This window comes from Nyctereutes procyonoides, unplaced genomic scaffold (assembly GCF_905146905.1).
Source record: "Nyctereutes procyonoides isolate TBG_1078 unplaced genomic scaffold, NYPRO_anot_genome, whole genome shotgun sequence".
In the NCBI taxonomy this organism is placed as follows: Eukaryota; Metazoa; Chordata; class Mammalia; order Carnivora; family Canidae; genus Nyctereutes; species Nyctereutes procyonoides.
Window position 1 is genome coordinate 41,965,248 of NW_026575140.1, and position 17,179 is coordinate 41,982,426.

At 34.9% G+C, this 17,179-nt stretch overlaps 1 protein-coding gene across 3 annotated transcripts in view; it reads right to left on the bottom strand.

Moving 5' to 3' along the window:
- DOCK7 (dedicator of cytokinesis 7) overlaps positions 1 to 17,179 on the bottom strand; it is a 223,800-nt gene that overhangs the window by 22,527 nt on the left and 184,094 nt on the right. For all 3 annotated transcript variants that reach the window (XM_055304932.1, XM_055304934.1, XM_055304933.1), the window contains 5 exons: positions 13,629 to 13,787; positions 12,829 to 12,929; positions 10,776 to 10,968; positions 8,852 to 8,995; positions 6,152 to 6,283 (listed from right to left, as the gene is read on the bottom strand). In XM_055304932.1, coding sequence (XP_055160907.1) covers positions 6,152 to 6,283; positions 8,852 to 8,995; positions 10,776 to 10,968; positions 12,829 to 12,929; positions 13,629 to 13,787 — 729 coding nt within the window. The remainder of the gene's footprint in view (positions 1 to 6,151; positions 6,284 to 8,851; positions 8,996 to 10,775; positions 10,969 to 12,828; positions 12,930 to 13,628; positions 13,788 to 17,179) is intronic.

Genomic DNA, 17,179 nt, shown 5'->3' on the forward strand with positions numbered 1-17,179 from the left:
AGGAAGGTGGCCAGTGTAGTTGAAAGGGAGTGTGCAAGAGGCAAAATGGTGTAGATCACAGAGGTAACTCTAAGGAGTTACTGGAATTGAGAACGAGTATGTGTGCATTGGAGTGGGGGAGAGAGCAGAAGGCAGGCTAAGAGTTTGAGAAAATTAATTTACAATTTACAAAAAGTTCTCTAGTGCAAAATCACCAACTCTATCTATCATGCTCATGAACGCATAATCGTTATAGCTTCTCCCTCAGGAAAAATATCACATCATCTTCTTTCCTCATCAGAGTTTTAGACCCAAGATGACACTTGTTTTCTACTTTCCTAAAATCTAGTCTGTATTTTTCTAGCATTAACTTTCCTTACTGTCATGAATTCTTTCTGAATTTCCTATCATTCACACACTCCAATTTATTCTTCCTTAGCAGTTCTACCTACTGATTTTGCCATCTTGTGGGTGAGGAGATCATGTCCCAGACAAGGAAACCCATCTACTCATCTCTCCATGTCTCTAACGTTCAAAATGTCTTAGGATGAATGGATCTCAAATCTTTTCTAATTTTATTATGTTTATTTAGCAAGAACATTTCGTTGAACTGGTTTATTTCTACAATGACATCACTACTAAAACTTCTTTTATCCTCACCCAAATTGTTTCTGCTATGCTTCCTTCACAGTAATTGATTTCTAGATAGACATACTAGTATTTCACACAGTGGTAATCTCCCTCCTCTTCTACTGGATCTTTCTCCTATAGAACACAAACACTTTTATCACTTTAGTTAGTCGTAGACATCAACTCTTAGATTTCATTAGCCCAACTGTGTTAAGATTTCAAGTAGTGATGATGATGATGATGTTACAGTAACAATAAAAATAATAATCTCCAACATTTTAAAACTACTTACTATGTGCTAGACACTGTTATCTCCTTTACATGTATTAATTCTTATCACAACTATAAAGTAGGTACCATTTTTTCACCCTCATTTCATAGATGAAGAAAAGTAACTTGTCCAAGGTTATACCGTTAATCAGTGGTGGGGCTGAGAGTTAAACACCAATATATTTGACACCGGAAGTCCAAGTTCTTAATTAAGCTATGAAAATTCCCATACCCTCTATACTGATATACAAACACTCTGATGTTTTCCTTGAGAATTTCCCTGAGTAAGTCCTTTGAGAATTAATGGGTACCTCCCGCCCTATGTTTCTCTTTCTCTTTATTACAACACTGTCCTCTATACTCTAAAGCAAAATCAGTTTGGTGGCTGATCTATGAAATATATTCTTCTAAGATACACCCTCCTACATTTCTTATCAGAAGTTCAGTTTTAACCATTACATGTCATATAGTCCAGGAAGAAGAAATCACATCTAATATCATCTACATAGTACATTTTGCTACCCATGTCTTTCTTTTTCTGAAATGTAGCATAAAGGGCAGAGCACAATAAGAGGTACAGCATCATCAGTTGCACAGTCATGGGTCTATACCAATTATCAGGGAGTCACCAACTACCCCAAAAGTATCTCCTCCTGGAGATAAGAAAATTCTTCCCAACTATTGTATTTTCCTTAACCTTCTTTATATCTGGCTTAACATTCCTGAGGTAAAGACTATGTTCTTGGAATTTTTTTTCCTTTTTCTTTCTTTCTTTTCTTTGGGAGATTTTTTTCCCCCATTCTCTTATTTCAGAGACTCCCCTCACCTCCATTTTACTGCTGTTTCTAATTCTGTTCCATCTTTTCTTGCTTAGATGAGTTAATTTATCTTACTTAGCCTCAGTATGGATTAAAACAAAAAAATTCAACAGAAACCACTGCACCAAAACTATGGCTAGTACTTCTGAGCATATAAAAAACAAAATACTGCCTCATATTCATGTCTATCAAGCCCAGTGACAAGAGTTAAGATATAGCCCTTTTGTATAGTTCAATCTGAAAAGTTAGGGTACCCCATTTTTCTTTAGTGGTCCAGCAGGAAGAGTTTAGCTTCACAAAGCTAATAAGCCCATCTTCTCCAGCCTTTCTGGAAATTATAAGATATACCTAATATGGTAGTGATATCCCCTTTGAAGAAACATGTTGTAATCTTTGAAGAAAAAGAAATGGAGACAGTGTCACATGACTGGACACAATATTTGGGGATTGATTATTCTGAAAATTCTACACTTGAATTAATCTATTTCTGAAATCGATCACTGTTGGATACATGGATAAATGCTTCTTTTAAAAATGAAACACACAAAATATGAGATCAGTATAAAAATTTCCATACAGAAATTCAGTATTTCTCTTTCCTAAAAATACTTTAAAAATGCAATCATTAAGAAAGAAATGATTAAAATACACTTTATTTCCTATTATTGCAAGAAAAAAAAATGGGCTCGGGAAAAGAGAAAATAAAGGTGGACACTAAATAGCCATTAAGGTACTGAAACTAGCAAAGCAGGTAACAGGCACCACAATCTGTTATGGGTACCTGATTTGTTATTTTGTATAGTAAATACTTTACCAAATTGCTAAGTGTTCAAGTTTTAGAGTTATCTTATATACACACACATATATATACACCGCTCAAAAGCTTTGCCAACTCAAATAATTTGTACCCAATCAAAAAGCATAAAGAAAAATGAAATACACTGCTAATATATAAGCTCAGAAGGGCTTTTCCTGTAAGTTAGGTAGTGAGTAATCAATTCAAAGAATCTTTCTACAATGGATAAGTTATCCTTACTCGATATTAAACCAGTAAGAGTTCTTTGAGAATACTAGGGGATTAGCTAGGAAATAAAGCTTTTAGAAAAAAACAAAATTACTGAAGTTTTCCCAGAGTCAAAAAGAAAAATATTCACAAGATAGGAACTTACCACAATAGACAATAGTAAAAGTAGGGAGTAGGGTCAGCAACCAGGGGCAAGAGAGAAGAGAAAACAGAAAGCATTTTAATTAGGGAAATTTCAAAACAAATAAGCAGCAAATGGTGGCAAACACATTTTTAAAATGCAAGCATCCATTTAAGTTTTACAAGGGAAAAGCAAAAAACAAACGTGCAACAATTTGAGAAGCTACAAAGCTAAAAGTCCAGTGAAAGGTAGTGGCAAGAATATAAACAGAAAAACTCTGTGCGACTTTTACCATGCAGTAAACATGACGACAGAATGATATTAATGTCATAACCAGTGAAAGTTATACCTTTCAGGGGTCGATTTAGCATCAAGCAGACTAGTAATAAACTGCTCAGAGGTTTCAATATATCTTCCTTCATGCCTAGTTTTCAGCTAATTTCATTTCATGTTAGGAAATCCATAAGGACCTTTACCACTCATAGATTAACCATGGCAAGTCTCTTTCTGTAATCTCTTAACTGAGCCACAAAAATGAATAATTTTATATTGATATTAATAGTCATACACATTGAATCTAGAGAGTTAAGGTAGATGTACATTTACTGACTTCATCAGAAAAAAAGCAAAAGGCAGGGACTAATTAAGGAATGGAAGAAACACAGTAGTAACATTTATTCCTGAAGTTTTCTATCTGGGTCCCCAAGTAAGGACCACAGTGCAAAACCACAGAAAGGTTAAGCTGTTGAGCCAATATAATGTGACCTCAAAGTGAGAGGCAAAGCAGACAACTTTAAAATATACCTAGCTTAAAATAAACCTGGTTTATTAATAATACCCTGCTTCACCTCATCCAAATAAATTAGGGCACATTGTACAAAATTCTTTCCTTTACAGAAAGATTTAAAACAATAGCAATCAAATCTTTCTGGCTTTTTTTCAGGTAAAATTTGATTCATATGTAAGTTTTCACAAGCCTACCTCCTACATAAAAGGAAGCATATGTAGTCTTCATTCAACAGGAATTATCAGACTCAGCATCGGAGTTCAAAGTAAATTTCATGTTCTCCCAGTCTCTATCTCTCCCATCAAAAAAAAATTTTTTTTCTCCCATCAAAAAAATTTAAATGATCAAGTGAATGTCTTTCCTCAGTAGTGCTTATCATATGCAAGGTGACGTGACTTAACATCAAATCAACACATTATTTCATCAATTCTAAGACGCACATTTTTTTGGCCCACATTTTAATATCTCTGTAGTTAGCATTCACCTCTCAACTGATAGGATGTTGTGCTTTAATGTTTCCTTTTCTTTCTTAAAGACATATAAAATAATGGTATGTCTAACAATTGATGGCGTCTTTGATCAGATGAAATATGGTATTTGCTATTTATACCTCTGAGCAATAACACATAAATCGACCTCTGTAAAATGAGGTGAAAGAGTATGGTTAAAAAAAGAAATCTGTGTGTAAATATTGATGAAAGAAAATGCTTCAAAGGATAAAAACAAACTAAAGTGATGACAAAGTGGCTCATTTACCAAAGAATCTCATTAGCGTAACATGAATTTCCATGCACTGCCTACAACCTCTTAATAATAAATTGCTTAAAATAACTTATGGTATTTTAACAAAATTTCTTTGGTTAATGAATTCAGTTGATAGCAGATAGCAACAGAATGCCCACAGCTAGCACATGTGGGCAAAGCATTGGCATAAGAAATCTGATCAAATCAATCTATTAGTGTCTTTAACTAACTAAAACATTACCTACCTCCCAGCCAGTACTCTGTATAATAAAAAGTAAAAAAGGGCAAGTCATAAAAAAAAACTGTTTTAAAAGAACAAAAAAAAAGGCCAAAGGAACTTCAGCAGTGTAAGGCACCATATACCATAAATTCTTCCCCATGAATAGAAGACAGCAGGATATTGTAACACCATATTCTTTCACATTAGATCTGTGATAATTTCATAAATTGCTTGTTCAAACCCTAAGTAGTTAAAATTTCACCTTTTAAAAACTTTAATAAGGGAAACTATAAATTTTGGTGAAAAAGAGGCAGCTATGTGTTCCATTAACGTGTCTGAATTAGACTTCTAACTAAAGGGAGCTGTGCATCATTGAACTACCCAGGGTAAACTGGAACAAAAATCACAATTTTGCTCAAGTGTCCATGATACAAATGGAGGAAAATTTCTTGCAAACTACTAGCTCCAGGTGTTTCAGATCTGACATGTAACTGACACTGTAGGTACAACGGATTATAAAAAGATCCACCTGTTACCATCATGAATCCTAATAAATCTCTTGCAACTTCAGTGTTTTAGTGGAGGACAATAAAATATTGGCTTAACAGTATAGCAGCCCTGTTTATAGACTATTAAAGTTTTTCAGGTTGTATCAATTCATCCAAAACAGTGTAGTCCACGTTAAGAAAGAAGAGGTCAAGCTGACAGACAGTATAGCAGGACTAGTAATGAATACAAAAGTGGATAATCAATATTCCACTTCCTTCTTGGATGATGGTAGCAGCAGATGGTACAGATGGTACAGCAAAGGTAGCCCGGGGAAGGGAAGGGAAAAGTGGAGAAAGAGGAGGCTCAACAGGATATTTCAGAGTATTTAACAGAGCCAAAAATTTAGTTTCAGGGAGATCAATTGTTAGTAGTCTAATTCATTTTTAAACCAAGCCTTATTTTGATTCTAATTTTGGTGATAATATGCGGATTCCATGAACTATAAGCAAGTACTAAAATCATACTATTATAATTGAATAAACACAAGACAACAGTTTTATTATTTTCACTAAATATTATTTTCATGTTAGAAATATATTAAAGGATCATTGAATGGAACATCCAGGAAAAACATTTGAAGCTGAGTTGAAAACATTGACAATATTAGTTTATTACTCTTTCATATCATTTAATAAAAAACTAACTTGAATATAAAAACTTTTTTGGCAGCAAAAGAAATCAACTTAAGAATCAGATTCACAATTTTAACCCAACTTGTAAAACAGAAAAGAACTCACAATTTTTAAAAACTTGCCAACTAGTAGTAATTTTTAAAAAGTGAAGAAAAACTATGTAGGAAGTTTATGATGATCATGATCTACTTTAGGTAAATTCATTTTTTGTTCACGAATCTTGCTTTGGCCATGAACCATCATTTTGACATTGTTCATTTGTAACCTGATTAAAATGGTCATTTCCTCAGATCTAGTTTGACATCAGTACAAAGCAACACTAATGCTTTTAGACAGTTTTCTCCATTTACACTGAAGCTAGAAATTGCAATCATTACCTGATGAACAATTTTGCTGAATGCTTCTTGAAGTTTACCATGAATTGTGGATAGTTTCTTTGCATCCCGATTAGCTTCGTGAATAGGAATAAGTACTTTGTAAACCTCATTGACTGCTTCATACATGCCAGCCTATAAGAATAATGTTATAAGATAATGTTTTCTCTTATGTCAATATGAAAGAATTACAATTTATGAATGCAAAATATTTCCACTAAAGTAATACCACTAAAGCTTTCCCAATAGCACATAAAAACAAACACTAATTTTTAATTTTATTAAGGCTTAAAAAAAGAATTTTGCACAATGCACTGTCTCCTCTAGATGGATGGATATGTGTGTGTCTATTTAACATGCATGCAATACATATATGCATATTTAAATTTATATATAATTTAAATTGAACATTCTGCTATCTACCCAGTAATTACTTCACTAGTATGTATGTGTGAGTACTTACATATGCATATAAACTATGGGAGAAGTTAATTCTGAGCAAAGGAATAAAAGAAATTCAATTATTACATTGATCACAGATATCAGAAACCCTGTGGAATCCTAGCAAACTAAAATTATTTACATTTCTAAAATATTAAATTGGCACAGGAAATCTTATTGGAAATATTCTGTGAGGGAAAAAATCAGTGATCTTTCACAAAATTTAAGAAGCTTCTGAAGTACCAGATTTTATTCCACTAGGGGCCAGTTGGCCAACGGCTAGCCAAGTGTTGCCCTGCCTATAAAAAGAGTGAGGGACAACATGTGTTTTTACTTCTATTCCACTTTCCTGTCCTAACTAATGGATTGGTGGCCGTAGTGAAAGAAGAAAGAGATGCTTTCCAAGAGCCACCAAGCTCCTGTTACCTTACAAATCAACAAACATATTTTCCCAAGAATAAATATATGGTGCTTAAATTTTCTAGTAAAAGTTCACAGGAGTTTAAGCAATCTTGTAACTGTAATAGTGAAATATATACAGTAATGAAAATGCCCCAATAATTACTGTAATTCAGATTAAACAGATAGTTGAAAAACAGGGAATTTCATAAATATATGCTATTACAAAAGAATTTCAGTAATATAGGTCACTGAGCTGTGAATTATTAAAATTACACAAACACAGAGTGTTTTTATTAAAATATTCCATTAATAGCAAAAAACATTTCCCACTTCTAGTTCAGATCACTTAAAATGAAACCCAAGGAACAGGAATCCAGGGGGAGCAATCAGAATAGTTGAGGTACTCAGCAAATTTTAAATGATCACCTAACATTCTTAGAGTCTCAGAAAAATTGTATTTAGATAAACTGGTTCTAAGTGTGAATAATGATAAAGATGATGGTAATGGAGAAAACTAATACTTACTTGGAGTCAGGTACTACGGTAAGTACTTAACATATATTAACTCATTTAATTCTAATGACATTCCTATGTAATTCCTATTATTAGATGCATTTAATGGATGAGAAAAGCAAAGCACTGATAGGTTGAGTACCTTGTGTCTAAAGTAATTTAACTACCAAGGCAGCAGAGCCAGGATATGAATTCTGGCTGTATGCTTTCTAAATAGATGCTCTTAACCAATACATTGCAGGGTAGGGTTAAGGCCAGGAGAACCACCAATTCCCTATAGCAGTATAATGGTGAAGAAGGACAGCATTGCATATTGTGTTGAGCTTCCCCCTTCCCCTAACATGAACTTCACAGTCTCATAAACCTTGGCACTGGGACAATAAATACCCAGTAGAAATGTCAGAGAAGTACAGTTTAAGAAACTAAGCAGGGATTTAGCTAGCTATCTTTCCCTTCTCTGTTAATTATCCCATCTTGGATCAACAAGACTGTTTCAATTCTTCACATACAGATATGGAAGAACAAGACTGGGGTTGTAACATGGTACAGGAGGTCAGGCAAGGGATCTAGGATATAGTTCATAAAGCTCTGGTAAGTGAGTTCCAGGTCTCTAACACCCTCTTACTAGGGCTCACTATGCAACCAATGAGATGAGGGGCCATAATTTTCCTGAGCACCAGTGCAATGTCCAACACACTCAAAAGAAGATTCTCCCTTTCATCCAATAGACCAGCTCTACTGTTATAGCTACATTACTCAAACAGGAACTTAAATCATCCAGACGTTTTCTGTTTTGTTCTCTTTTTTAATTTTAAGGTTTTATTTATTTTTTTTTTTAATTTTTATTTATTTATGATAGTCACATAGAATGAGAGAGAGAGAAGCAGAGACACAGGCAGAGGGAGAAGCAGGCTCCATGCACTGGGAGCCCGATGTGGGATTCGATCCCGGGTCTCCAGGATCGCGCCCTGGGCCAAAGGCAGGCGCCAAACCGCTGCGCCACCCAGGGATCCCTAATTTTAAGGTTTTAGAAAATGTTTGGTGGTAAAAGTTTTATAAAACCAAAAATCCCCAAGTAAACCAACCAACCAACCAAACATCTGTTATAGATTAAATGACGGTTCATAAATAAGCAAATGAAAAATACCAGAGAAAATGACAGATTATTAAGACAAAAAGTAGTTAAGCAGTAATGGATCTATAGAGAAAATCTGTTCCTAGATAATTCTTAAGGTACTTGGAGAAAATTACCATAAAGGAAAAGCAAGGTCACAGGCAGAGAGAATATATGTATCATGAATAATTCAGAGGTACGTATCTGTGGAAAGAGAATGAAGAGTCATCTACCATAGAGAAAGAAGCAGCTGCTTGTTCCAGTAATCCCACGAGTCCTGACTCAGTAAAGTACTTTCCAGAGCAGATACCTTCTTCATCTGGAGATACCACATCATCTGAGACTGCAGATTCTTCTAAAACATTAGATGAAATATTCTGGGGGAGAAAATTGAAACAGCTTTTAAAATGGAATTAATTCCTTAGCATGAAAGATGTCTATGAGGAACCAGCCAAAGATGAAGTATTAATATCTGCTTAGGTTACAAAAAGGGGCAGGGGGTAGTCAACACAAAGATAAAAAAGACAAATCTCCAAAATCTTCCTGTATTTTGAAGATAACAATAAAGTGGTAACACTACAGTTAGGTAACTTCTCCATTATAAGTTGTGAGAGAGAAAATTAAGAAAAATCATGTGCTAAAGAAAACAGTGATATGAAACAGGATATCTCAGGAGACTTAAAGTCTTTATTTTTAACTTAAATGATCTCGTCAAAACTCCCCACAAAGAAAATTAAGGTGTGATATAGCTTGGCTTGCCTAACATTACATTGAGTTAATGAACAACCTCAAGTATAATAAAAGCCCTCTTACCCAATGAGATTGGGATCAGCCATTATTTCTAAAAAGGAAATAATACACACTACCTTAAACATTTTAACCTAAACATTTACACCAGATAAATATTCATCTGACTTTTTTTTTTTTTTTTTAGATTTTATTTATTTATTCATGAGAGACACACACACAGAGAGGCAGAGACACAGGCAGAGGGAGAAGCAGGCTCCATGCAGGGAGCCCGATGCGGGACTCGATCCCGGGATCTGGGATCATGACCTGAGCCGAAGGCAGATGCTCAACTGCCGAGCCACCCAGGTGTCCCCTGACATTTTTTTTTTTTAAGATTTTATTTATTTACTCATGAGAGACAGACCGAGATAGAGAGAGGGAGAAGCAGGCTCCATGAAGGTAGCCCGACGTGGGACTCGATCCCGGGTCTCCAGGATCACATCCTGGGCTGAAGGCAGCACTAAACTGCTAAGCCACCTGGGTTGCCCTCATTTGACATTTTTTTGAAGTAGATCTAAGGCTGTTTCTTTGTGTACACGTCTCCAGGTCAGATTTTCATCTAATCTCTCTTGACTATTCATAGTACAATCCTCACTTAAGATTTCCAATTCTGGTTTCTTTAGAGTAAAAACTTGAACTTAAAACGTTATCAAATTATCCTAGATTTCTAGAAGCTTCCCCCCCACCCAATTTTTTGTAATTGGTCCAAAATCAGTTCAACAGCAATTGTTTTGGAGACTCACTTTTATCAAGTCTTTGCAAAACATTTAACTTAGGGTTCAGAGAAAAAAATGACTGACTTTCTATTTACGTTCAGATTTTACCAGAGGACCTACCATTTAATTAAGTGCTGTAATTCCCCAAATCTGGCATTATCAGGTTTTGAAGAAAAGCAAAGCATAATTGACTCCTGGCAAGCAAAGAATTCGACTAGTGGGTTGGAGGGATGGAGCCCTACTAGGGAGCAAACTATCATCTCAAAGCCATGGTTTCTGCATATTTTATCAGAAAATGGAGAATGCTGGGTTATCTGATGTTTTAAGTAAAAGCCAATTAAGAGTTTCTAGAGTATTCGGATTCTCAGTATTTCGCGTGTATTTCAGAGATGAAGGACAGCAGTACAGGTGAACAAAATACACTTAGCACTGGCATTTAGAGGTAAAAAAAAAATGAGGAAAGAAAATTAACAAGAAGTACTCTTTACAAATGTATTCATGACAGTGATAGTGAAATGTTAACTTATCTTATGAAGCATTACCTTCAATCTTTATGCTTTCCTTACGAGCTGAGGTAATCTTAACACCAATGAGAAAAGGTAAAAATAAAAAGGACGTAGTTTGATTTAATGTCAACCTGGCAGATTCCTACCTGAAATGTTACACATCCAACAGGAAGATATTTGCGGTCCTCCAGCATGCTCAAATATTCAGCAACGAGTGCTGCAGAGTGGACAAGGCACTGGGCAGCTTCGGCATGGTTGCTACGTTCCGAGTGTTTGCCAGCCATGTTCTGCAACCAGGTCAGTCGCAGATCTGGAGAGGTCTGGTAGCCCTTGGCAATTCTAATTGGAATAGAAATTCTTTTCAAATTAGCATTTGCTTCCCAAGCTGGAAGGGAGTTTAGATTGCTCACTTAGTATTTACCTAGAGAGGTTTCTGTTATTAAACACAATCTATTAAGACAAGTTTTGAATCATTTTGAATATGCTCACTTAAAGAAGTAACTGTGGACTCGTGGAATGGTTGATAGCAGTTTTTTTGGAAGGGTACTAAAAAAAAAGACACACCATCAGTAAGGGGAAACTGTAAGAATTTATGTGTTCAGGCAGCCCGGGTGGTTCAGCAGTTTAGCGCTGCCTTCAGCCCAGGGCCTGATCCTGGAGACCCGGGATTGAGTTCCACATTGGGCTCCCTGCATGGAGCCTGCTTCTCCACCTCTCTCTCTCTCTCAATCTCTCTCTGTCTCTCATGAATAAATTAATAAAATCTTTTTAAAAAAAAGAATTTATGTGTTCATTATGGGCATATAAAGAAGTTTTATAGTCAAGAAAAAAGATTTACAAGATAGTTTCATTGCAACATATTTATTTTAAAGAAATAATTGTTGTTGGTTTTTTTAAGATTTTATTTATCCATTCATGAGAGACAGAGAGAGAAGCAGAGACATACGCAGAGGGGGAAGCAGACTCCCTGGGGGGAGCCCGATGCGGGACTCCCAGGACCCTGGGATCAAGACCTGAGCCAAAGGCAGATGCTCAACCGTTGAGCCACCGAGGCATCCCAGAAATCTTTGTTTTATTTGTATCTTTAAAGAACTCCAAAATTATAAAAAGAGAGGATCATGTAGCAAAGGAAAAGTCTCAAGTTTTACTTATATCTTTCAAGATATAATAGGAATTACAAATTTCTAAAGTATGCTCTTAGAAATATTACATTATATGGCACAACCATATTGAAAATCAGGAAAATTAATGTTTTGGTAAAATATTAATACACTGTATTTTCTTCCTAGAGGACTGATTTTTACATTTAAAATATGGGTCTCAGACCTCTGCATAAAGTCTGAGGCAGAGAATGCATAGGTGTTGTGTCATCACTACTTTAAAAAACTCTCTGCTTTTCAAAAGGAACATGGAAAAGCACACATTGACTTTTCAATCTACCATTAGAAAATTACTTAAGTAATTCTGGTATGTTTATTTTTTATCTACTGTTTTCTGTATGTTTTACCAATTTATTTATTTTTTAAAGTTTCTAAATTCCAATTAGCTAACAACATACAGTCTAAGATTAGTTTCAAGTGTATAATTCAGCGACTCAACACTGCCATACAACATCCAGCACTCATCACAAGTGCACTCCTTAATCCCCATCACCTATTTTACCTATACCCCCATCCCCACCTCCCGATAACCATCAGTTTTTTTCTTCATAGTTAAGAGTCTATCTCTTGGTTTGTCTCTCTTTTTCCCCTGTGTTCATGTGTTTTGTTTCTTCAATTGCCCATATGAGTGAAATCGTATGGTATTGTCTGTCTTACTTATGCTTATTTCACTTAGCATTATACTCTCTAGCTTCTATAGCATTACTCTCTGGTTCCCTCCATGTTGTTGCAAAAGGCAAGATTTCATTCTTTTTGATGGCTGAATGATAATTTATTAATAAACACACATACACACAACATATCTTCTTTATCCATTCATCAGTGGGTGGGCATTTGGGCCGTTTCCATATTTTGGCTATTGTAGATAATGCTGCTATAAATATAAACATCAAGGTGCATGCATCCCAACATTGGTATTTTTGTATTCTTTCGGTAAATAACTTAGTAGTGCAATTGCTGGATCATAGGGTAGTTCTATTTTTAACTTTTACCAATTTAAATCTGTTATACAAGTATAAATGAATCAAACAAATGATACCTGTACATTAGATCAATCAACATTTCAGGATCCTCCTGGTGTTCCTTCATTTTAACAGTATCAGAAAGGATCATATGGAGATTGAAAACTAAATCTTGAACCTGAAGCAAAGAATTATATTAAAAAAACATACTTCAATTATCATTCATTCACAATCACTAAATTAGTTTAGAAGACATTTCAGATAACCATCTGAAGATTACAACACAAAATGATACTGAATATAGTTCTAAAGAATGTGAGTATGCTGGGTATGGTTAAGTGAAGGGTAATAAACTTAATACTAATTCCTCAGCAGGCTGGTTTTTTGTTTTCTTTTATTTTTCCAGTTCTCTTGCCTGGAAACATGTATATTGAACTAGAAATAGAAATAAAATATAAGGATTTAGAGGACACAAGAAGAGAATACAAAAGGAAATTGTCTCTCATGTTCTCCATTTCTGATTCTCCCAAAAGGTAGTTTATAAAAACTTCATTTTTTAGGGAGAATTATTGTTTCATTAGTAAGTGGGAATAATATTTCATCATAAGGCTTCCTATTTGTTTATACTGCCTGGGTCTACTATTTGTTCTACTTGTCACAAATTCACAGAATTACATACCAAAGATATTAACCTTTCCAAGAAGGAAGCATGGCTAATTGAAACAAAAAGATTCATCCCATCTATGGCATATGATACATGGACTGAAAAAAATATATAAGTTCCTCCAGTAAAAACCAAAGTTTGAATTAACAATTTGTAAAGTGCCTATTTAATAATCCTATTTCAATTAATGATCTAGGAAGTCACATTTCTGACCTGATCAGGAAATGTTGTTTCCCTCAATTCCAAATCTTCTTCAGCATATGTCAATATAGTCTTTAGAGAACGTCTTAAGAATTCCTCATTAAAATTTTGAGATGTGCCCACCAAGGATGACAGTGACATGGTTACCTGCATTTTAACTCTAGCAAAGTTCTGTAACAGAGAAATTGTCAGGTCAGCATTTAATACAGAAAAACTTTATTTTTTTATTTTTTATTTTTTCAGAAAAACTTTAAAAAGTCTTTTTGTTTCAAAGATTTTATTTATTTATTCATGACAGATAGAGGGGGCGGGGGAGAGAGAGAGAGAGGCAGGGACACGGGCAGAGGGAGAAGCAGGCTCCATGCAGGGAGCCCGATGTGGTACTTGATCCTGGGTCTCCAGGATCAAGCTCTGGACTGAAGGCAGCACTAAACTGCTGAGCTGCCCAGGCTGCCCCAAAAGTATACCTTTTTTTACTTGCTAAATGAAAAGGTTAGTTTAAAAAGAGAAACACCATCCCAAGCAGATATTTTTTAAAAAGTAATGAAATATGCATATAAGATCAAATTTTAAAACCTTATTATAAGACATAAGACAGAATTTTGCTAAGAAAAATATGCTACAAAAAAAAAAGCCATGTATTAGAATTGAATTAGAAGTTGTGCCTAGGACTTTACATTAATCTGTTTTGAGGTATATATTATTAATAATAACATCATGTTTACACATGAGGTTATAGAGGTTGACCAACATCACAGAATTCCTAAGTGGTAGATGTCATCTTTAAACTCTAGCCCATTTCATTAGGTCCATTACCATGATGAAAGTAATTTAATATACATCATGCATAAAGTATCTTAAAGCGGAATCTTTGGAGTGATGCTTAGAAGTGGTTTACATTCTTCCTTTTTCAGTATAAATTCAATTCTGTCCCACCATTTTCCACTATGAAAACACTTTTAATAGGTTAACCGGGGATAACCTAGGATATGCCAAACTCAAGATACTTTCTGATCAATATTCTACTTAACATTTCTGTATATTTAAATGTATTGGTTGCCTTTTCCCTTGAGAATTTCCTGCTTTACCCACTCTGCTACCATTTTATGATTTTCCTAAATATATCCACTTTTTTTGGTTGTCCTTGTTACATACCAATGGTTCCCAAAAATTCTATCAAGAAACCTCTTCACTTGGCATTCTAAACAGCCTCATTCATTTCTTTTCCTTCAGTTAGTATGGATACATGTCTATGTATTCAGCTCATATTTCTCTCTAGAGCTCCAGGCCATCATATTTTACTAGATGGCTCCATCTGGATTTCATGGGCACCCCAATTTTAACATTTCTAATATACCTTCTTTTCCTATTGATTAAACAAATGGCACTACTATTCTTGTAGTCACTTAGGCCAATCCCCCCCCCCCCAAAAAAAACTAGTATTCATCCCTCCGTCACTCTCCCCTTTCCTTATCCATACCATAGATCTAGTCCACACTCTCCCCTAATCTGTTCCAGTTTGGTCCTTCTCCATTCCAAAGGCCATCACTATAGCTTACAACCTTACCAAATCTTACTTGGATTACTGTAATTACTTCTTAATTGATCTTACAGCCTTTCTGCTCATAACCCAAGTTTATTTTCCACATTGTATCAGGGAAATGTGTGTAAATTTTGCAAGTCTGAATACATCACTGCTCTCCTTAAAACATTCCAATGGCTAACCACAGCCTTGAGGATAAAATTCAAGTATTTGACTCAGTAAATATATCAAACTACATAGTGGGAATTGAAAGGACAGTACTAAAACAAGTATCTGCCCTAGGATACCTTAGTCTAGGCCTTTTCAGTTACAACTTTATCCCTTACTAGTCTCTCTTTCAGCCATAACATCCTGAAGTGCTAAAATAGTATATTTCTGTTTCCTTCTCTTGTCTTCATGCCTTTTTAATTATGCATGTGCCATTTTCTTTACCTACCAAGTGCTATCCACCTATTTATCATTCTGATTGGGCAATGCTTCATTTTTAGTTCAAATATCTTCTCTTTCTGAAAACCCATCTCTGGGAGCATAAATCATTTTTTCCTTTGTGCTTATCTCTCATTACATTAGCAACAGCAAACATTATTCAGCATTTGCTCAGTTCCAGTTACTGTTATAAGTGTTTTACTTAATATGAATTTATATAATCCTCACCACAAAAAGGTACTTCTTACTATAATTGGATGAACATTAGCTGTTCACAGATGAGCACTGTTTATTTCTTATCCTACTAGAGGTTAAACTAAAAGGACTGCCCTTTTATCTATGTGTGTCCAATCCCTACTACAGTACCTAGAACACAATTCAATACTTTGTTCCAATATCTGTCAAATGCATAAACTGCATAAATCACTGCCAGTTTTAAATTAACTATTGCTTATTAGAGGTAATACCTGACACTAAAAGGGCAAATTGCCTATTTTTATCCTATTATATAAAGCTTTCATAAAACAACAGAAGCTGTATCAAAGAAAACTATGTAGTTGAATTTTAGAGACTATTTCAAAAACTAAATAAGATCAATAGAATAATTGGATTTTTCAGTTCTCAATTAAGAAAAGAGGACTTGGCTTCCAGTTAAAAAGGGATAGTGTAAAACAGCAATTTCCTATTTCTGGATTTTACACAAAAATGAAAGATGAATAGGAATAAAATCCACAAATTTTATTTTTAGCGAATGAGTCTGATATAATCCATATATTAGAAATATGCAGAAAGATTGCCAAGACAAGCTAAGATAGGATGTAGTTTCAAAAGAAGGCAAAGAAAAGAAAGCAAATAGTGAGGGATACTAAGGGCACAGATTTCAGAAATAATGTGGGGAAAATACTTCTTTCAGATAGAAGACTCACTTTGAAGTGATAAAGCTATTTGTCTTAAAAACAAAACGAGCTAAAAACCTGGGAAGACTGGATAGAAATAGATTGACCAGAAATCTCAGGAAGTTAGGCAAGATGTGTTCACAATAGCAAAATCCCAAGAGAAATACATTTCTGAAGGAACTTCCTACAAATACCTGGGCCAAGACAATCTAATTTCTTGAGTAATAAAAAAGTGAAAATTAGTGAAACTCACCAGATGAAAAACACTTAATATAAAAATGTTGCCATGAAACAGATGAAAACTTTAATGAAATGCTCTGCCTTAAATTAAAAAAAAATGTATGCACTTTAGAAAGGAAAAGGAAGAAATAAACTCAAGGAAAGAAAACAAATCAGAAAGAGAAGACATAATATAGGAGTTTACATAAGAGCGTTAGCTACTTAAAACGAAATAGAAAAAAAGAAAATTGGGGAAAAAAAAGAAAGGATGTGGGACGCCTGGGTGGCTCAGTGGTTGAGCATCTGCCTTCGGCTCAGGGCATGATTCTGGGGTCCCAGGATTGAATCCTGCATCAGGCTCCCCAGAGGGAGCCTACTTCTCCCTCTGCCTGTGTCTCTGCATCTCTCTCTCTCTCTGTGTCTCTCATGAATAAATAAATAAAATCTTAAAAAAAAAAAAAAGAAAACCAGAAACGAAG